The 23,300-nt window shown below is 44.1% G+C and overlaps 1 protein-coding gene across 1 annotated transcript in view; it reads right to left on the reverse strand.

Moving 5' to 3' along the window:
* The window catches only part of ITGA9 (integrin subunit alpha 9), a 351,429-nt gene that overhangs the window by 253,993 nt on the left and 74,136 nt on the right, over window positions 1-23,300 (reverse strand). Inside the window, exons 12-14 of the mRNA XM_043975289.1 lie at window positions 22,317-22,407; window positions 19,539-19,584; window positions 16,637-16,791 (exon numbers count right to left, since the gene is read on the reverse strand). Of these exons, the coding sequence (XP_043831224.1) occupies window positions 16,637-16,791; window positions 19,539-19,584; window positions 22,317-22,407 (292 nt within the window). The remainder of the gene's footprint in view (window positions 1-16,636; window positions 16,792-19,538; window positions 19,585-22,316; window positions 22,408-23,300) is intronic.

A 23,300-nucleotide genomic window follows, 5' to 3' on the forward strand; every position in this document is an offset into this window, starting at 1 on the left:
AGCTGTGTGACCCTGGGCAAGTCACTTAACCCTAATTGCCTCACTAAAAAACCAAAAAAAAAAAAAAAAAAAAAAGATTACTGTTTCTTCTGAGTCTTCACTCTACATTAATTCTTCTCCTCCAGTGATGACGAAGCCAGATTAATCACAAGGTCATAGGCCCAAATGTATTTGGGATCAGAGTTTTGGAATTAGATGAAATCTTAGAGGTCCAATCTCTTCCTTTTACACATGGGGAAATTTCGGAGGAAGTGTTCGACCCCGGGTCTTCTGATTGCCATTTCAGATCTATTTCTACTACCCCCATGTCGCCTCAACTATTCTGGTAATACATCTTCTCATGATCAATACCAAAGCCATATTATAGCCCACATGTCAACTTCCTCTCCCTGAAAAGACACTACAAGACACCTAGACTTGCACCATGCAGGACTAGTCTTCACAGATGTGACCTGATTAAAAATGTTTGGACTGCCTTGCCTTTGACCTTTGCCCTATATGCTGATTTATGACTACCCTCATAGAGAGGTGTCATTAGAACTGTGAGGTTGGAGTCAATGTTTCAGCAACTTGGGGAAAATCCAAGAGAAGTACAGAACTCATTATTTCCCTCCAAAAAATCCTCTTCCAAACTTCCCCATTTTGGTTAAGGACACTGCCACCATCCTCCCATAGCACCCATAGGACTTCTTTTTGTTGTTCAGTTGTTTCAGTTATATCTGACTCTTCTCAACCCCATTTGGGGTTTTTGTGACAAAGATATTAGATTGGTTTGAGGGAAGGAGAGATTTGAACCCATGTCACCTGTCTCTAAACCAAGTGCTTTAAAAAAAAAATAAACCAAGTGCTTCTTTTGTCCCAACACCTTATTATTGTACGCAATGGCCCATAAAGGATGCGCTATTGCTTAAATCAGCTTTTCTATTACATCCAGGGAGAATGTTCAATTTACACTTTAAAATTTTCATTTCTGTCTTTGTAGCCCTAGTGTTTTACATACAATAGGTACTTAATGTTTGTTAAGCATGGGAAGACATAGAATTTGATGCAGATTGAAGTAGGCAGAAGCAGGAAAATAATAAATGCAATGACCATGAAAACCACCACACATGAAAAGACAGTGAACAAAGCAATCCTATCCAAACATTGAGAAATGTAAACAACCAAGTTTGGCCACAATGAAGAACTATGGGAAGGTACCTCCTCCTTCTTTGCAGAGGTGAGGGCCTATGGGTGTGGAGCACTGCATAATAATGGCAGACTTGGCTGATTTGCTGAGCTTTTTTCCCCCTTTTTTATTCTTTGTCATAAGGAACTGCCTGATTGCAGGAAGGAAGGAAGAGTACAGTGGAAATCATAGATGATGTAAAAACAATGATATTTTTTAAAATGTGGTTTTACTTCTTTAAAAAATGCTTTTTGAATTGAACTGAAAAGAGCTCAATACTTGTTGACCTGTAATAATACAGAAAGGTGATTATCCTCCCAGGCCTCCAGTGCCATCCCAATCACCCCCAAAAAACATACTGACTTCATAAAGTAGCTAGAAGCCCTTTTGAAGCAGCCGGATTGTTACTTCCAAAGCAGGCTCCCTCTCTCACTTCCATTCTTTCTCTCTTTCTGTCTTCCAATCTATACCAGCTCTGATTCTGGCTAAGCCACAGGAAGGGGAGATTCTGGGCCCCCCAGATAACACACACAGCAGATATGCCATGATCCTGTCATGGACACTGATGATGCTTTATCACACAACTCCCAGCAAAGTCGCAATTCTTTTAAAGGGCTACAAGTGGGTGAGGTTGGTGTTTCCACCCTCAAGAGAAGCAGGCCCCCAGTCAATTAATGAACTTGGGAATTCCCGTGAGAAATGTGGCATAGCAAGCTCACAAAATTAAATCAAAATCAAGCTCCTGCCAAGGACAAATGTCCTTAGGATCATATGCTTAGAAATGGAAGGGCTCAGGGGACAGCTAGGTGGCACAGTGGATAAAGTACCAGTCCTAGATTCAGGAGGACCTGAGTTCAAATTTGACCTCAGACACTTAACACTTACTAGCTGTGTGACAAGTCACTTAACTCCCATTGCCTCACCAAATAAATAAATTAATTAAAATAAATTAAAAAGTATACTTGGTTTATTTTTATTTTATTTATTATTTATTATTTTTTATTTTTTATTTTTGCAGGGCAATGGGGGTTAAGTGACTTGCCCAGGGTCACACAGCTAGTAAGTGTCAAGTGTCTGAGGCTGGATTTGAACTCAGGTACTCCTGAATCCAGGGCCGGTGCTTTATCCACTGCACCACCTAGCTGCCCCAAGTATACTTGGTTTAAAAAAAAAAGAAATGGAAGGGCTCATCATACAGGATGTCCCATGGTCATACAGTGATCACAGGTGGATCCAGGTCCCCAGACACCACCTGCCATGTTCTTTCCACTGCCCCATCCTGCCTCTTCACTTCCACTCTTAGAGTAGATGCTAATAGAGAAAAGATAACTTGTTCCATAATGTAAATGACCCTTGGGGGATGAGAGGGCTGCCATGTTGTGCCTTAGAGCCCCACACACACATTCTTTTTTTTTTTTTTTTTTTTTTTTTAGTGAGGCAATTGGGGTTAAGTGACTTGCCCAGGGTCACACAGCTAGTAAGTGTTAAGTGTCTGAGGCCAGATTTGAACTCAGGTACTCCTGACTCCAGGGCCAGTGCTCTATCCACGGCACCACCTAGCTGCCCCTACCAGGTGCCACTTGGCATTCCTGGAGAATGGGTTGGATTGGACAGTCACTCCTGCATGCCCACACTGGTCTTCCAGCCTTTGCCCAAAGACTTCCCAGGAGGAGGAACTCCCAAGGAAGGCCCCTCGGCTTTGGGACAGCCTTAGTCAGGAAGTATTTCCCTTATCTTAAGCTCAAATCTGCCTCTTTGAAACTTCCCCCTATTGTCCCTAGTGCTTCCTGCAGGAAATCAGAACAAATCCAACCTCTCTTCTAGGTGACAATCTTTCAAATATTTGAGTCTGCTCTTCTCCAGGCCAAATGTTACCAGGTCCACTGAAGCCACAGCAAAGCTACCGTGACCACAAGATGGACTGTGTCCATAGACCTTTCACTCCTTCAACAGGGACAAATCAACAGGGACATCTCTACGTCCCATTTTTCAGCCTTGAAGAAGCTACAGAAAACGGATCTCTGCCCCTTTCTCCCCAGAAATAAGGAGAGGGTGGAATGTTGTGGGTATGCAGGGGAACCCCAAGAGACCAAAAGATTCCAACCCCCTTGGCCAAGGGAACAGCAGCTCTGTCTCCCACCTCAGGTATGAGGTGTGGCAGAGTATGACCCCAGTATGCTGATAAGCTATGCCCATCTGCCAGATGGTATGCAGGATATAGATGAATGCTGCATAGCCTCCTGATACCCCATTATCAAAGATTCCCTCCTAGTTATCCGGCCCCAGTTTTTGCATTTCCTCTTGCTTTATAATCTGCCCCCCCCTTCTTTGTTTTATAGATACAAAAGCCCAGGTCTTCTCTTACTCCAGGGGGACAATTTTCCACAATGAGATTCTGTCTCTCCCCAACCCCCATATATTCCTCTCCTAATAAATCTTTTTATTTAAAAAATAAAAATGGGGCAGCTAGGCCGACCCTGGATTCAGGAGGACCTGAGTTCAAATCCAGCCTCAGACTTGACACTTACTAGCTGTGTGACCTGGGCAAGCCATCCCTTGGACACTCTCCACTTCATCAGTGTATTTCCTAGCCTCTGGTTCCCAGACCTGAACACAGCACCCTCAGAGTGATCTGACCAGGGCAGAGGACAAAGGGGTTTTTTTTTGCCTTCTTACTCTAAGAAGCACAATCAGTTAACACAATCTATGACGGCATGGGCTTTCCTGGCTGCTGTATGACACAGAGCCTGAAGGCCACTGCAGTGCCCACTCCTTTCAGTCAAACTGCCAACCATGTGTCTGTCATCTTTTGAACCCAACTGTAATACTTCACATTTTGTGGTGGTTGTTCAGTCATGTCTGACTCTTCCTGACCCTATTTGGGGTTTTCCTGGCAGATAATGCAGCACTTTGCCATTTCCTCTTCCAGCTCATTTTACATATGAGGAAACTGAGGCAAACCAGGTGAAGTGGCTTGCCCAGGATCACACAGCTGGTGAGTGTCTGAGGACGGATTTGAACTCTGGAGTCTATCCACTGTACCACCTAGCTGTGTCACTACTACCACAACGACTACTACTACTGTTATGATTATCCTTTTCTAACACAAGCTCAATAGACTGGGCCCAACCACACATGAAGATGACCTCACTCCCTGAAAAGCCCTGGGTGAGAAGGAACACAAGATCATAAATCCAGGCCATGTTTTATAGGGCCCTGGCCTCCCTGGGGCTGACCACACACATGACCCCACCCAATCTCTCCCAAGAATTTTCATTAACACTAAGAGAGGCAATTCCATCAGCAGACATTTAAGAATAGGAAGGCTGGGCGGCTGCCCTGCCTTTTAATAACATCCAAGTAATCAATCCTGGTGAGGAAGGGTCCTGCAGGGTCCTTGGGGGCTGCCCCAGGGAGCACTCCTTCTCTGGCTAATGGATTTCCTCGGCCCCTGACTGTCTGGAATTGTAGTTGTTCACTACTGAGATTAGCAGACACCCCGATGAGAGCCCAGAGAGGTCAAACAGCCACCTCTGTGCACTGACCTCAAGGAACATGGGAGATCCAGGAGGGGCGTCCCAGAGAGCTGCCCAATTGTACTCATGTTGTAACAAAGGGCTAGGAAGAGCACATTCCCTAGGGGGTCTTGTAACACTAACCCACTGACCTGCGAGTGAGCCAGGCCAACTGGTCTCGGACCCAGGCCCACACATGGATCAAATGAGATCATGTCTGTAAAACACTATTGAAATGTCAGCTCCAGACCCACCGATAAGCCTAGACCAGGCAAGAACAAGACGGTGTTGGGTTTTCCTACATCTGCTAATGACAAACTCATGTAGATGGAAGGTATTTAGAAGATGATAAAGAAGTCGTATCTGAGGCCCCAGGTCAGGATTTTGTTCTGGGTTTTTTCTGTTTGTTTTTATCCACAAATGGTCTCCCTAACAGATGAACGCAGGATATAAGGAAACATCTCAAAGTTCCCCTGCGAGGTACCAAGGATGGCTAGGGAGCTGGGCTTGGAGTCAAGGAGAGCTAGGTTGAAATCCCATTTCCTATATTGCATTACTTTGGGTAAGTCATTTGAATTTTCTGAGACTCAGTTTACTCATCTGTAAAAAGGACTGGATGTGAAATCTCCAAGCTCTTTTCTGGGGGCTCCGTATCACAACGGCCGCACCCCCTGGCTCCCCTCCAGACTCTGATCCAAATTCTACAGGAGACTGTTGCCAGGCTTCTCTCTCTCTCTCTGTCTCTCTCTGTCTCTCTCTCTCTCTCTCTCTCTCTGTCTCTCTCTCTCTCTCTGTCTCTCTCTGTCTCTGTCTCTCTATCTCTATCTCTGTCTGTCTGCCTGCCTATGTGTGTGTGTATCTCTCTCTCTCTCTCTCTCTCTCTCTCTCTCTCTCTCTCTCTCTCTCTCTCTCTCTCTCTCTCGGACATTAGCCCATCTCAGCCCTGTCTGAGCAGCAAAGCCTTCCCATTATCCCGGGCGAGCCAATTCAGGAGCTGCTGTGGCTCTCGGTTCCTGTGGTGCATATAAGGCGTGTGAGCCCATGTATGACCAGACCCTCAGGATTCGTGGATATCACAGATAAGCAGCCAGTCAGTCTCCTGCTGCTGAGGACAGCCTAGCAACATGGCTCACTGTGGACTCAGAGCTCACCCAGGTGGGCTCCCTGTGCCCCGGCCTCGAGGACAGACAGCAGGCCCGCTGCTGCTCGTGAGGCCTCACTTCCCCCAGTGTGGGCCCCCATCTTGCAGCTTTCCTGGAGCAGCCCCTGCCCATAGGCAATGACGTCAAGGGGGTGAAAAGCTCAGCCTGCCGTGAGTCAGGGCTTTTCCCCTCCCTCTAGGGCCCAGCTGCTTCCAGAAGGTCCCACACCAGGGGTTGGGCCAGCATGCAGCCAGCTGCCTTGGAACATTTCATATTCTCATCCCTCCCAGCGAGTTTTGATTCATTCCCATGCACTGGCTAAGATTTCCACTACAGGATTACATCAAACTTCCAGGGATGCTGGTCCGACAGAGAGGTTCCCAGGAACAAACTCTTAGAAGTTCTTAGCGGGGAGAAAAAAGGAATGGATTCAGATGGAGCATGAGTAGGAGAAAACTCCAATAAAGTACAGAAAGAAGGAACTCGACTCATACCTCACCAGGATCCTAGCTCTAGAGGACACAGGCTCAAATATACCTCTGCCACCTACTCCCTGGGTGGTGCTGGGCAAATCACTTCTTCATCTGTGAATGAGATGGCTGGACCAGATGGTCTTACAATCCCTTCCAGCTCTCAGACCATGATGCAATAAACCCTAAACTGAACCCTTTTCAAGACTCAGCAACGAGGCCATCTAATGAAGAGAACAGGGGACTCAAGAAATCTCTCATTCGAACCTCCTCTCAGAGGCATCATTGGCTGCGGGACCCTGGACGAATCACAGCCCCTCCCATTCTCAGTCTCTTCATCTGTAAAATGGTCCCAGTCACGGCAGCTGCCTCATGGGGCTATGGGGGGATCGCAGATGTGCACATTGTGGCTGTTACGATTAGTGAGACTCAGAAGTGTGAGCCAGTGCTGATTTGTAACTGACCCAGTAAACTGAGCAACAAATACCAAATGCAGACCAGTTCCTCCAGCTCGTGTTGGACATTAAACTGCTGTTTAATATGACATCAAGGCGCAGTGGATAGAGCATCGGCCCTGGACTCAGGAGGACCTGAGTTCAAATCCAGCCTCAGACACTTGACACTTTCTAGCTGTGTGGTGACCCTGGGCAAGTCACTTAACCCTCACTGCCTCGCAAAAACAGAAAAAAGAAAACAAGATGACATTGAAAGAGTCTGAGGAACACTCTCTGAAACTGCTTTTATAGCAAATACATACCGGCAGAGACCCATACACTCAACCATCCATGTGCACATGCACACACTCATGCCCATGAGGCAAAGAGACTGAGGCCCAATTCCTGATTGGGCGAGCAGCTGGCTAGAGTCCCTCACACCTGCGGGCATCCACTTCCATGTCTGGGGGCTGCAGCCCCTTCCCCACTGTGCTGTTTCAGTATTTGTTCAACTGCCCGGGAGCCATGGTGACAATGGGAATCTTGTGAGCTCCTTCTTTCAACTCAGGCTTCCTGGTCTCAGGTCAGAAATTCTGCAGTACAGCAAGCGTCTGGGCCATCAGGCTCAAGCAGGGAGCCTTGACAGCTGTAAATGATGACTCCACAGAATGTGCATTTCAGAGTTGGAGGGGCGTTGGCAGCCAATGGGTCCACTCCATCCTTGAAAGGAGGGGGTACCGGGGGCAGCTAGATGGCGCAGTGGATAGAGCACCGGCCCTGGAGTCAGGAGTACCTGGGTTCAAATCCGGCCTCAGACACTTAACACTTACTAGCTGTGTGACCTTGGGCAAGTCACTTAACCCCAATTGCCTCAAAAAAAAAAAAAGAAAGAAAGGAGGGAATCTTACAACCTGAGAGCTCTGAATTTATTTTTTTAATATTTTGATGACCATATTTCAATATCATCTGGTTTCCTTCATAATCCTAAGTATATTATTGTATGTGTTTAAAAATGTGATTCAGAGAAAGGGACCACAGACTTTATGAGCCTGCCCAAGGGTTCCAGAACATAATAAATGGGAAGCAGCCCTACTTTAGGGTCTTAACCATCAGGGGATGGAGATAACCCCTGCCAAGGGCTAGTTCAGATCAGGACAGAGGAAGGATGTCATACTGGACACTGGACTGGGCTGTGGAAACAGAAAGAGCAGGGTTCAAGTCCCACCTCTGGCACTTACTTACCAGCACTGTGACCTTAATTGTCCACCCAAGCCTCAGTTTGCTCATCTATAAAATGGGCATCGCAATACCTGTAGCCCAAATTTCACAAGGCTGCTGTGAGACTCAAATAAGGTAACTGAACAGTCTATAAATGGAAGTTATCTTTTTTCATTTTAAGCCTAGGCCTGTGAGTATAACTCTCTAAGGCAGTGTTCATAATTACCATTATGACCAACATGCCTAAAAGAAAATAAGTCAGCTACATTCCCAGGTTAAGTCAATTGCCTCACCAAAAAACAAAACAAAGCAACAAAAACAAAAACAAAAAATAACCTAGATATCGTATTTCAAGGAATTACAAATGAAACCTGTCCTCATCTTGCAGAACCAGAGGGTAAAATAGAAATTGAAAGAATCTACCAATCACCACTGGAAAGAGATCACAAAAGGAAAACTCCCAGGGCTATTATAGCCAAATTGAGAGCTCCCAGGTCAAAGAGAAAATATTTGAAGCATCCAGAAAGAAGCCATTCAAATACAGTGGAGCCACATCTAGATGACACAAGATTTAGAAGCTACCATGTTAAAGAAGCAGAGGACTTGGAATCATATTCCGGAAGGCAAAAAAGCTGGGATTACAACCTGTCCTACAACACTAAATCCTTCAAGGGAAAAAAATGGACATTTGATTACATAGAGGAGTTTCAAGTATTCCTGATGAAAAGACAAGTGCTGAATACAAAGTTTGACTTTCAAATATAAGACTGAAGAGAAGCATAAAAAAGTATACGGAGAAATCATAAGGAACTTGATAAGATTAACCTTTTTACATTTGTATATGGGACAAGGACACATGTAACTTCTAAGAACGTTATCATTATTCAGGGAATTAGAAGGATTCTACATAGAAAGAGGGCATGGGAGTGAGTTGATCGTATTGAAATTATGTTTAAAAATGGATAAGTAAGAAAGAGCAATGTCCTGGGAGAGGGGGAAAGAAAATGAAGGATGGGGAAAATAAGTTCACATAAAAGAGGCATTCAAAGAAGAGCTTTTATAGTGGAGAGAAAAATGGAGAAAACTTGAATGGGAATAGAAAGGAGTTTACTATTTTCTCAGCTGGACATGGCACCTTCATAAAAATTGACTACGTATTAAGGCATAAAAACCTCAAAACCAAATGCAGAAAAGCAGAAATATTCAATGCACCCTTTTCAGAACATAATGCAATAAACATTACATTCAATAAAGGACTATGGAAGCATAGATTTAAAATTAATTGGGAACTAAATAATCTAATCCTAAAGAATGAGTGTGTCAAAGAATAAATTATAGAAACAATAAATAATTTCATAAGAGAATGACAATAATTAGAAAACATATCAAAATTTGTGGAATATAGCCAAAGAAATAGTTAGAGAGAAATGTAAATCTCTAAATGCATACATCAGTAAAATAGAGAAAGAGCAGATCAATGAATTAGTTATACCACTAAAAAAACTGGAAAAAGAATAAATTTTTAAATCCCTAATTAAATAACAAAAGAGAAATCCTGAAAATCAAAAGAAAATTAATAAAAATGAAAATTTTAAAAGATTGTACTAATCAATAAAACTAAGAGCTGGTTTTAGTTTTTAAAAAATAAACAAATAATTGGCTAATTTGATTTTTTTAAATAAAGAAGAAAAACAAATTATCGGTATCAAAAATGCAAAGAATAAATGCACCACCAATGAAAATGAAATTAAAGCAATTATTAGGCACCAATTTGCCTAATTATACGCCAGTAAAACTGACAAAGTGAAATGGATGAGCATTTACAAAAATATAAACTGCCTGGATTAACAGAAGAAGAAACAGAATATTTAAGTAACCCTTAGAAAAAAGAAACTGAACAAGCCACCAAAGAGCTCCCTAAGAAAAAATCCCCAGGATAAGATGGTTTTACAAGTGAATTCTACCAAATATTTAAGAAACAATTAATCCCAGTTATATAAACTATTTGAAAAAAAAGGTAAAGTTCTACAAAATTCATTTTATGACAAAAAATATAGTTTCAATATCTAAACCAGGTAGAGCAAAAAAAAAATAGAGAAAGATAACTGTGGACCAATTTCCTTAATGAATATTGATGCAAAAAAATCTAAGTAAAATACTAGCAAGGAGATTATAGCAACATATCACAAAGATCATATACTATGACCAAATGGGATTTATACCAGGAATACAGGGCTGGTTTAATATTAGGGAAACTATCAGCATCAGTGACCATGTCAATAAGAAAAACAACAAAAATAATATGATTATATCAATAGATGAAGAAAAAAACCTTTCATAAAATACAACACCTATTCCTATTTTTACAAAAACGCTAGAAAGCATAGGAATAAATTAAGTCTTTCTTAAAATAAGTAGTATCTATCTAAAACCATTGGCAGGCATTATCTAATGACGAAGATAAACTAAAAGCCTCCCCAATAAGATCAGGAGTGAAGCAAGGATGTCCATTATCACTAGTATTATTCAACATTGTATTAGAAATGGTAGATACACCAATAAGACAAGGGAAAGAAATTGAAGGAATTAGAACAGGCAATGAAAAAACAAAACTATCACTCTTCCCAAATGTTATGATGGTAGACTAAGAGAATCAACTTAAGAACTAGTTGAGGGGCAGCTAGGTGGCACAGTGGATAAAGCACTGGCTTTGGATTCAGGAGTACCTGAGTTCAAATCCAGCCTCAGATACTTGACACTTACTAGCTGTGTGACCCTGGGCAGGTCACTTAACCCTCATTGCCCTACAAAAAATTTTTAAAAAGTAAAACATTTTTTTAAAAATTAGTTGAAATAATTAACATCTTCAGCAAAGTTACAGGATATAAAATAAGCCCACATAAACCATCAGTATTTCTACATACTACCAACAAAACCCAGTAGCAAGAGACAGAAAGATGAATTACATTTAAAATAATTACAGACAATATAAAATACTCGGGGGTCAACCTGCCAAGATAAACCCAGAGACTATATTGAACACAATAACAAAACACTTTTCACACAAATAAAGACAGATCTAAACAACTGGAGAAATATTAGTAGCTCATGGGTAGGCCGAGACAATATAATAAAAATGACAATTCTACCTAAGTTCATTTACTTATTCAGGGCCATACCAATTGAACTACCAAAGAATTATTTTCTAGAGCTAGAAAAAAAATCGTAGCAAAATTCATCTAGAAGAACAAAAGGTCAAGAAATTAATGGGAAAAAAATGTGAAGGAAGGTGGCCTAGCAGTTACAGTTTACAACGCACTAATCTAAACCATCTGGTACTGGCTAAGAAATAGAGCCATGGATCAGTCAGTGCTTAATAAATGCTTCTTTTTGAATCAAATTTCCTATGTCAGTGGTCAGAGGAGTTTACCCAGAGTCTGGTCCCTTCTACCCTGCAAGGTTTTAAAGTAACTTGGTAGCCCAGTGTCCTAACTCATAAATGAATCCCCACTGGCCCCTCTGACCGCAATGCCAACATGGCCAAATCACAGAGGAGTGGAGAACGGAGAGATCAGCACCCAGGGCCATCAGTCCCAAGAACCTCCTCATTCACGAGGTAGGGAGCCATTGCTACACACGTTCATCGCTTCTCAAACAAAGCATTCAAGCCAAATAACGAGAACTAGCCGATGAGGGCTGGGCGGCTCATCTCAGCCAAGCTTCTGCTCCCCATGTCCCTCAGGGAAATAAAGATGGAACATCCAGTGCCTGGCACACACTGGAAACCGTACTCCCTCCACTCCCACAGATTGTTCCATCTAGACACAACCACTCTGACTATAAATATCTGTCTGGAACTTTCACAAGGGCTGAGGGACTATCCCAGAAACAGGTTCAAGGCTCCGCTGGGTACTCAGTGGAAAAAGACGAAAACAGGTTAACCCCCTAGTCTCACAGGGCTGAGCAAAGGATGAGGGGTTTCCTTTGGGTCAGACTAACCACATGCATTAAAAGATTAATTCCATGGTCCACAAGAGCTGGGGGAGTGAAGTGGAGAGAAGAATGAGGCTCAGCTCCTCCGTCTGAAACATACTCTGTGTATGAGTGTGGACAAATCATTCCTCCTGCCCCAGGAGTCTTCCTAAGACTCCAACTTAGAGATGAGTGGTCCATCTTCATCAGTGAAGAGAGTTTTCAGACTGGAATTGCCACATCCTGGTGGAACCCCACAACCAGCTTATTTTCTTAAATCAGGGTACAAAATGAGAATGAATTTTGGCCAGCGGAGGGATCCAAAGGACACCAAAATCCCTGGGTTCTCCTGTTTTGTTCTTCCCTGGGAGCCTCCAGGTTCTCATCCTAGGGTTTGGAATGGAGTGGGTGTGAGCCCTGAGATCCCACCAAAGGTCCCTGCATAGATTTGTAACGATTGGAATGATGCCACCTGCCGGAGAGCTACTGTAGGAAAGCTCCGCCATGAGGAGGTGTCTGAGAGCAAACCATGTGGCTTTTCTTAGGCGTCAGGAAGTGACATTTGCTTGTGGGAGGAAGAAGGGGTGAGGCTGGCTCTCTCGCTTTTTTCACCAGGACTTTCATAGAGAGCAGAGCAGGAGAACTGTAGCTCCCCAAGATAGATAGATGAATGAATCTAGGCCTTTCTTTCTCTCTTCCCCAAATTCTTATTCTCCTTAATAAATGCTTCAAAGTCTAAACTCTTGCTAAAGCTTATAATTTATTGGCAACCACTGATTAGATATTTTAGACAGACTAGCTAGAATTTTAGCCCCTTACAGATTCATACTTTTGTGCACGGAGTACAACTATAGCACTTTAGTGATCCCACTGCTCACCTCCCATCACTCACCAGACTTGTCCTACACTGTGTAGGACAAGTAAATGTTCATACAGGGGATCCCAGATGGAATGTGGCAAGAGACCTCACAGGTTATCCAGGACAGCCAGGAGACAGGCTTTTCCCAAGATCATTCAGTAGTATGGAAATAGTGCAGAGTCAGGATTTGAACTCAGAGTCACTGCCTCCAAGCCCGGTGTTCTTTCCACGGCACCATAATTCTAAGCCCAAAGTGGGCCAAGACCCAGGTTTGGATCCTGCCTCTGACACTTACCCGCTGTGTGACTGTCACTGGAAGCCTGAGCTTCCTTGGCTATAAAAAGGGGGTGATGATCTCTCTATCCCCCACTTCACATGACTATCATGAGTTTTAAAAGTTGGGAGGCATTTGGGGGGCACACTGGACTTGAAACCAGGAAGATCTGATTTCAATCCTATCTTAGACACTCTCTTAACTTAAGTGACACCACTTAACTTCTGTCTGCCTCAGTCTTCTTAGCTACAAAATGGGAATAATAACATTGCCTCCCTCCTGGGGCTGTTGGGAGGACAAAATAAGATATGTGTCCAATGCTTTGCAGATCTCAAAGCATGACATTGACGCCGGCTAGCTCTTAGCTATCAAATAAGAAGTGCTGAGGACAGTCTGGCAGACCCGGAAGCCCATTAAAATGTCAGGTCTTCATTGTTGTGGTGTCCCTCTCTCCTCAGGTCCCCCTCTCTATGCCCCATTTCCCATTTTCTGACTGTCTCTCCTGAAAGCCCGAGGCCACATACAATGTGTAAGTCTGAAGGACCCTTTATGAGTTCCTGTTCTTTTGATACTCGGCACTAGGCTCACATCCACCATTATCCAAGTACTTTAACCAGGGTAATGTTCTCTGCACATGGACCATACCCTTAGAAGCAGAAGGGTTGTTACAGAGAGCCAGCGTAGCTGGAGGAATAGAGTAGCTGTGATGATTCCCAAACTGAGGTCAATGAGGTTGCCACTTACCTACTGGCTCACAACTAGAAAGTCTAAGAGTCAGGATCTGAATGAACTCAGGTTTTCCTGATTCTGAGTCTAGTATTTGACTACAAGGAGGCCTTTCCTGGTCTTCCCTGGCTTAGTGCCTTTCTCTCCCAGACCCTAGATACCACGGTCCTGAGTTATCTCCATGATGTCTTCCCCATCAGAACGTGAACTCCTTGAGGGCAAGGCCCAGTTATTGCCTTTCTTTGTAACCCCAGTGCTTAACATAGCTCCTGACACAACAGGAGCATTTAATAAATGCTTATTGACATACCAACAGAGAGTGAAGAAAGGGGAAAATGGGGAAGGAATGCATGTGCTAACCACAATAATGTGAAGGAAAGCAACACAGGGCCTTCTGAATGAGGAGCAGTGTGGCAGGACTTGATGGAGAAGCATATTTGTGCCCATTGGCAAAGAGATGGAGCAGCATGAGACAGGTTTTCAGATTTGTTCTCCTTGGCTGTATGTCACAAGAAAAGGGTCTTGGGAGGTGGGGGTTGGGGGGAGGAATTGGGAAATAACACCCATGTTTACCAAAAAAAAAAAAAAGGGGGACATCAACAAACTATTTTAAATAAAATGGAGTATCTGGTAAAATTTCAAGCATTACATGAACGTGTTTCTACTCTTTCAGATGAATTAGAAAAAATAATGAAGACCCAAAGAGTGTGTGGGAGAAAGAGAGAAAAACAGATCCGGGGTAACAAGAAGACAGCGAGGCAGAGAGAGTTTCTGCTATGTGAGGAAATAGCAAAGTCACTGAAAACATTTCATTTCTTTTCATCTAGAAATAGCTAAGAGAATCCAGGTGTGCTCCAAAGCTTCATCAATATCTTCTATTTTCTTCAATGTATCCTTTCTGCTCCTTCTTTCAAGTGAAAAAAAGGAAAAGAAAAGAATTCTACATCAGTTTCCCCTGCATTAATTTAAATGCACAGATGTTCTGGCTTTGTTTCCCTGCTGCTACTAATAAAAAGTTATCACGTGCACAATTTTAATCCACACTACTTGTATCTTTTTCTAGGGGATTAATCCATTCCCTTATGGTACAAGAGTAAACAAACCCTCTGGCTTCAGAGAAATGGGGGGGGGGTGACTAGCCACACTGGATCATAAGATATTGGCACCTTTTAAACTATTTAACACTCCAAAATCAGCAACCCTCTGGGGGTCTGCGGAATCCTTGGTGAAAACACATGGCCTCTGCTCCACCTCCCAACCTTTGCCTCCTTTCCTCGAATGAAACATTTCAGGCTTGCCAAGAATTCTCCTCTCACCCCCCCCCCCCCAGTGAAAGAGTAGATGTTGCAGTCAATGGGCTGTCCCTTTGTCTGAGCCATACCAACTGCTAGGCTCAAGTTACATTTCTAGGAGACTAACACATACTCTCTGAACATCTGTTACAGTGTAGGGTCTGCTTGGTCCTTGTATGCTTGGGGAAATGGTCCTTGTTTTTGGATGGATGGATGGATGGATGGATGGATGGATGGATGGATGGATGGATGGATGGATGGATGGATGGATGGATGGATGGATGGATGGATGGATGAAAGAAAATGAGAGTCAGAGACAAAAAAAATAGAGACACAAAAATGTAAAGATAGACAAAGACAGAGTAATAGAAACATATAGCCTCCTTTACAAACTTTTTTTCCTACTTCTGCCCCAGAATCCCAACTTACAAGTCCTCAAACATCTCTTCTACAGCACACGGTATTTATCCAACCTTTGCTTAATGATCTCCAGCGAGGTGGATGGTATGACCTCCTAAAGCAGCCCCATTGCACTCTGGGATGACTCTGATTTGGGGGACATTTTCCTTTTCCTTACTCCAATCCTAAATTAGAGGCCATTTTTCCTAGTCCTATCTTTTGGGGCCATACAGAAGAAGAATCCAATCTCTTTTCCACGTGATAACCATTCAAAAAGATAGCTCTTGTGTCCTCCTTGAAATGACTCTTCTCTAGGCTAAAAATCTCATCTTCCTTCAACATGAATTAAAATAAGAATGTAAATAGAAGAAGAAGAAAGAGAAAACAGGTCAGGGTTTTGTTTTTGGTTTTGTTTTTGTTTTAAAAAAGACTTTGTCTATTCACCCTGCTAACTGAAAAAACTCCCACAAGTGACAAAGAAAAATGCATCTCAGAGTTCTGGACTTGATAGTTGGGAAGACCCAGGTTCAAATCCCACCTCCAGCAGTTACTAGGTACATGACCTTAAGCTAATCATTTGGTCTCTCTGAGCCTCTCTATCCTCATCTATAAAATAAAGATAAATAATATCTGTAGTATACTGTTCTCAGAGTTCTTACGAGGCTACAATGAGACAACATTCCTAAAACACTTTGCAAACTTTAGTGTGTTCTCTAAATGCCAGTTATTATTATCATCAGATCCTTTATAGTTTGTCTTTGGTTGGTTTTTGTTTGTTTGTTTGGGTTTTTTGCAGGGCAATGGGGGTTAAGTGACTTGCCCAGGGTCACACAGCTAATAAGTGTCAAGTGTCTGATACTGGATTTGAACTCAGGTCTTCCTGAATCCAGGGCCGGTGCTTTATCCACTGCGCCACCTGGCTGCCCCCAGATCCTTTATAGTTTGGTACAGTTCCATAGCCCACCTACAGTCCTGGACCCCGGGGGCCACAATGCTGAGATGCCCGGGAGCTGAGCACGGAGGTAGCATTTTTCCAGGAGAATAGAAGCACCCTGAGGGCAGGGATTGCTTCAGAGTTGTCTGTGTACACCCCGCACCTGGCACCGCTCTGGCACATCAGAAGCACTCATTCGAATGGAACTTAGCAGGATGGAACACGCCCCTTACCCATCTCTCCTGGAACGTGCTTGCCGCTGAAGCGAAAGCAGGTGGTGACATTGAGGCAGTTCACCGGCTGCTGGCCATCGTGGCACTGGGGTGCCGTGATATTGATGGAGGCTGGGAGAAAGATGGAGACGTCCACTGTGATGACGGGTCTGGCCCTGTGGGTCAACAAAAGAGGGTCAGGTGGCCCCAGAGGGGGGCAAGCTCTCCCAAACAAGCCATCCTCAAACAGATAGGGTCAACTTGGGCCTGCAGATTCTGTTTTAAACCCAGAAATAACCAGCGAACCCGGGAAGAGGAGCGGTGTTCTGTAAACACTTTTCTCTGGGCTTTGGAAAGGCTTATTCCTAATAATTTAATGATTAACTTCGCAATGAGAGGGACAGGCTGATGTGCTAATGGGACACATATGGCCAGAGTCATAAATGAACCACCAGATGTTGTGGGATCATTTAAAATTTTACCAATTCAGTTCCTGGTTCCATTTTATTGGGTCTCACTGTATACACAGAAGGGGGAATTCCTACAAGAATGCCCTGATTAGAAAAATGCTCTTGCCTCCACCCCTCCCAAAAGCTTTTGCTTCCATTATGAGAGTAACTTGAAATGTTCCAGCTTGTACTGTGCCCCTTCCACATCCCCACCCCCAGGACTGAGTCACATAACATACCTACTAGAATATCTTGAAGGAATGAAGGTCCCACAGATAATGCGGAACCTCCCATTCACAAAATCCAAATGAGGCTCCAACAGAGCTATAACTAGGGCTGGGCAACTGGGGCTTTTTCCAGACCACCAAAATTTAATGGTCCTAACATTTACACTCCTTTCAGAAGCATAGAAACAATTGGACTTAGTGCCCAGTGAGCAGGAATACTCAATATAGGAAGTTACTGGGGGAGTTTTCACATACAAGCTAAGGAAGTCCTTCCCTCTCAGCCTCAGAGAAGCCTCTCTTGTGTCCTAAGGTCCTGGCTGGGGGGCGGGGAATAGGGGGAGGGGAGCAGGTATCATAATATCACAGGATCATAGACTTTTAAGCCGAAAGGGGCTTTAGAAGCCACTGGATCCAACCCCAGGTCCATGATCTAAGCTGCAGTTCTCAGTGTGGCTCAGGGATCCTCGAGGTTTCACAAAGTCAAAATTATTTTCATACTAGAACTAAGATGCTTTAATTTGTAACATGGTCCATATTGAGAGGTAACCCACAGAAACAAAAACTCTTTATGGTCTTCAATAAGTTTTTTAAAATATATAGTTTTATTTGGCACAGTATCTTGCACTATCCTAACATACACATATACAGTTTTGTCCAATTGAGTCAAAACTTTTTTCTATGATCAAAAAATAATTACAGGGCAGCTAGGTGGCACAGTGGATTCAGGAGGACCTGAGTTCAAATCTGGCCTCAGACACTTAACACTTAACACTTACTAGCAGTGTGACGACCTTGGGCAAGTCACTTAACCCCAATTGCCTCACCCAAAAAAAAAAAAATTACAGAAGAATCTTGTATTGGATATCCCTCTCAATCAATTATGAGGCTATGAAACTCAACAAGTTTTCAGAGTGTAAATGAGTCCTTTTTTTTTTTTTTTTTTTAGTGAGGCAATTGGGGTTAAGTGACTTGCCCAGGGTCACACAGCTAGTAAGTGTCAAGTGTCTGAGGCCGGATTTGAACTCAGGTACTCCTGACTCCAGGGCCGGTGCTCTATCCACTGTGCCATCTAGCTGCCCCCTGTAAATGAGTCCTGAGACTAAAAAGCTTGAGAACTGCTTGTCTAAAGAAAACTAGAATCTCTAAAGGAAATCAAGCTACAAGCCTAAAGAAAACCAGCTGAAAGATGGGGAAGCAACCTGAAAGAAACTTAATATAGTGGGGCTGCTCCTTCCTCGTCCTTCTCGGCTTCACTTTGTTGTTTGGTCATTTTCAATCATCTCTATGACCCCATTTGGGGTTTTCTTGGCAGAGACACTGGAGTGGTTTGCCATTTCCTTCTCTAGCTCATTTTACGGGTTAGGAAATTGAGGCAAACATGGTTAAGTGACTAGCCCAAGGTCACAAAGCCAGGATGTGTCTGAGACTGTATTTGAACTCGGGAAGATGAGTCTTCCTGACTCCAGGCCCAGCACTCCATCCACTGCACCACCTAGCTTCCCCTGGTTTCTCATTAGTCCTAACCAATAATCATGCATTTATTAAGTACCTACTGTGTTTCTGAGGAGGGACAAGCTTGATCATCATATTCCCAGTCACCCAGGCACTCAACTTCAGTGTTATCCTTGAGTTGTTGTTCACACTCACAGAGCCTCCAGATTCAATCTGTCACGTGTCTGGCTGATTCTACTTTCCCAATATCTCTCCTCTACATCTTCTTCCCTCCATCCATACAATCAGTGCAAGTTCTTATCATCTCCAGCCTCCCAACTGGCCTGCCTGCCTCAAGTCTCTCCCTAAGCCAGCCCTCCAGCCACACAGCTAAAGAAGGTTTGGCCTCATCATCCCCCTCCTTCCACAAGCTCCAGTGGCTCCCTATTACCTCTCCAATGACTTATAACCTCTTTGTCAGGCATCTGAAGCCTCCCTTCCTTTCCATTCTTCTCCCACATTGTTGCCCTCCTCAGCCACGGGGGCCTGCCTACCACCCCTCACACACAACATTCCCATCTCCTCGACTTCCTGTCCTGCTGCATGAATCTCACATGGACAAGTTGCATATGCTCGTCTCCTCGATTGGAAGGGAAACTCCTTAAGGGCAGGAAATATTTTTTACTGTCCTTGTCTCCCCAGTGCCTGGTCAATAACAAAAAGGGTCCCTCAAGAGTCCCCCTCCCCCAGCACAAGTAGGGAGCAGCAGGGAGGATGAACAAGCACCAACCACGGGAAGTAAGAACGCATTCTCACCTCAGCAGCACGACGTGGTCCGACATGAAGGCTCCCACGGTGACATCTGAAAATGAGAATGTCACAACGTTCAGAATTTGGCTGTGGAGGCTGATGGGTAGGCTGGGGACTTCTCTCCCTGTAGCCCCACTCCCTCTGAGTCAGCCACACCAAGCTGGGGTCCATTTTACTAAGATGGTGCCACTCCCAGGATGAAGGACCTATCGAAGGCCAGGTAACTAACGCACCCGGATCCTTCTGTGCCTCAGTTTCCTCCTCTGTAAAAGGAAGGGGATTGAGCCAAATGACCTCAGGTCCTTGTTAGCTTTAAATCTAGGATCCTATTAACCCATAGTCTTCATAACAGAGCTACGCAATGGCATCGGTGAGAGTAAGAAAGAAGACGAGAAGTACGTCAAGTCCCCCAAATACAGGCCCTGTGTTAAGTTCCTTCAGGTTTTTATATCCCTAGGAGTGATTCTAATGTTGCTATTAACACCGAGTGGTAGAGGGGTTAAATAAAAATTAATATTCAACTCAAATACGATCAGTCAGACCGTGAGGGGCAGTTTGGTGCTAAAATCACTCAGGAAGACTAGAGTTGGAAGTGTGACCCTGAGCAAATCCCTTAACCTGGGCCTCCATTTACTCACATGTAAAATGGGGGGAATAAACAGCCCCCCGTATCACTGGATTGAAGCGAGGATCCAGTGAGATGGTATTTGTAAAGCACTTCACAAATCTTAAGGCGTGCTATAAATGTGAGCTGTTTATTAGATGTTACTCCACTGAAATAATTCTAATGTTTAAAGTATCACACAAACTCTTCTGACAAAATTCACTCATTTTTATTTCCTGTCGTGGATGTGACACAAAAGGGTTTATCCAACCTCAGCTCTGCTACTAACCAGCTGTATGACAATCACCCAGGGACTCCATTTTACAGATGAGTAAACTGAGGCCCATAGAGGTCAAGTGGCTCTCCCAGGGTCATATATGGTCGGTAAGACAGGGATTCAGACCAAGATCTTCCTGACTCCAAGTTCCCTCGCAATCTGGGCTCTGCTTCACAGAAGAACCAGGGCTGAAAATCAGAGCCAGAGCGGCGGGTCTTGTAAATGTCCAAAAATCTCCACTTCACATGGAAAGACAGATTTGCAGATAGGGAAACTGAGGCACAGGAAGATGGAGGGGATCTTCTTCAAGAGCACATGACAAATCAGGAGCAGGGGAGAGGGGAGAAAAGACATTTCTCAAATCCCGATGGGCTCCTCTTCCCCAGAAGAGCATCCACATAGACTATGGCCCTCTTGGTGTCACCTGATGCTAATTCCCATCTGTTTAGTTTCTCCTTCAATTAACCAGAAAATTCAGTGTTTCAGCCAGCACCACATAGAACTAAGAAAAACAAAATGCAGCAACAAGCCAACCACCTGGCTTGATCTGAATAGGGACCAGGGACAGCTTAAGGCAGAGACACTTCCACTTTCTATCAGGAAATAGTCATTAAGCACCTATTATACAGGACACACCAGATAGACAATCCAAGCTGCAAAATGACCCCTACCCTCAATGAGCTTATATTCTACTAAGAGAACTTTGTTTTTTTCAAGGGGCCCAATAACATGAATTTTCTTGGCATTTCTTTTATTTTTTTTTCTCAATATTTCTTGTTGTTAACATTCTTTTTGGAAATTCCGTGTAGCTTAGTGGAAAGAGCTCCAAGTCGATAGACCTGACCTCGTGCCCACGTTGTAAGGATCAAACGAGACACCATTGGCTAGTGTCTTCCTCTGCCATTAGCTCCCATCGATTCTACCTACATCCCATTGGTACAGAGCTCTCTGACTGGTGTCTTCCCAAGGAGAGCAGGGACTGCCAGCAGTGGCCAACATGCAGTGGTGCTTAATAAATGCTTACTGGCTGGCATGGGCAATACTTTGCAAACTTTAAAGTGTTGTATAAAAACCAGTTGGTGGTGGTGGTGGTGGTATTGGCACTGGTACTGGTATTGGTTTTGGTACCGGTACTGGTACTGGTATTGGTATTGGTACTGGTACTGGCATTGGCATTGGTACTGGTACTATAGTGGTATTGGTATTGGTACTGGCATTGGCATTGGCATTGGTACTGATACTGGTATTGGTAAGTAGCGCATGGGATATTGTCGGTAAAGTCCCTGGCCAAGTTGGAAGTGTTACAGAAGGCCAGCTCTTGCCCTCATTGGTGAGGCTGCAGATGTTTTGTGTATTTGCTGGGGCTTGGCTTTCCCCCTTGGTGGCTTTACAGAAGACCTCTCCTGTCCTAATGTGGAGGACCTCTAAATCTTCAGTGACCCATCTTGCCAATTCTATCCTCCATGTTGTCTTCAGGTGGGGAAGAGGGAGCCCATCATGTATTTATTATGGCAACTGTCACTGGGACATTTTTCTTTATTGGGGGAAAAAGGAGGAGGGGGCATTACTGGAATTTGTCAGTGAAAGCTACCACCTCACTGCCCTAACTCTCATCCCCACTCAATGCCCCCACTCAATGCAGAATCCAAGAAACAGGGAAAATTAAGGGAGGTGATACAGAGTGAACAATGGGGTCCCAATGGCACCCTACAAATCTCCTGCTGACTTACACACTTCCTTGGGCAAAAGCCAAAGCCCCTGCCCCCTACTGCTGGGTATTCTCATTACTCTAAGTTGATGGAAATTATTGATGAAGAGGCTGGAAACCATTTGGCCACATCCTGTGCTGAGGTTAGCTCATCTTCCTTCTGAAAACAACCCCGGAGCAGCAGACAGCCCTTACCTGGATAACCATTGCCATCCATATCGACGCCTCCCGAGATCGACTGCCCAAACATGCGCAGCATTGGGTTTATCTGCTGCCCAGACAGTTTCTGGAAGAGATAACCAAGGAGTGACCTCACAGGAAGGAGCTGTGAGGGCCACAAAGAGCCTGCGAGCTCTTCATTGCTCCCAGCCCGGGAGCCTCACTCTTCACAAAACTGGCAGGGGCAGGGGGTGACTTATTAAAGGAGCAAACCAGAAGAAAAGTGACCCGGTTATTTTTCACAGGACAAGCAGTAGGAGGTAAGGCAAGGTGACTGTGTGACCCGCCTCGGCTACCAAACGTCAGCGTTGAATGAAAACTTTGGAGGCAGGTGATGTGGTTCACAGGGGGAAAAGGTGATTTGGAACCAGCAGAAGACCCTGATTCAAATCCCACTCTGACACTTCCTACCATGTGACCCCTGGCAAATCACTTTCCCTCTCTGGGCCTCAGTTTCCTCCTCTATAAAATGTCAGACTGAATGACCCAGAAGTTCCTTATAACTAGTTTTGAAGTTCAATCAATAGACACAACATTGTAATATCTTAAATCTTCAAAGACGTAAAAAAATCACCCTGCATATTGCAACAACATTCTGTTTTTCCACTTAATCAATCAATCAATCAACATTTATTAAGCACTTACTATGTGCCAGGCACTGTGCCAAGTGCTAGACTTACTAGAGTACACTTTTCAGGGGCAGTCTGGAGTGATGGAGAAGGGGCTGGGATCCTGCCTCTGACATTTGCTACTTTTGTCTTCGTTTCTAGGTACCTCAGGCAACCCCTTAACTCTTGTCTCCTCGACAAGCAGGTTGTAATCTCTGATCATCGAGAGATTCCCACACCAGGCATTCCCCAGGCCGAAAAAAAAAACCCTACAGATTCTTCCCATCACAAAATGGGTCATTAAGCGGATGCTAAAGCTATGGCTAATTTCTGTCTCTCTGTTCCAGACTGA

Source organism: Dromiciops gliroides, chromosome 1 (genome assembly GCF_019393635.1).
Source record: "Dromiciops gliroides isolate mDroGli1 chromosome 1, mDroGli1.pri, whole genome shotgun sequence".
NCBI lineage: Eukaryota > Metazoa > Chordata > Mammalia > Microbiotheria > Microbiotheriidae > Dromiciops > Dromiciops gliroides.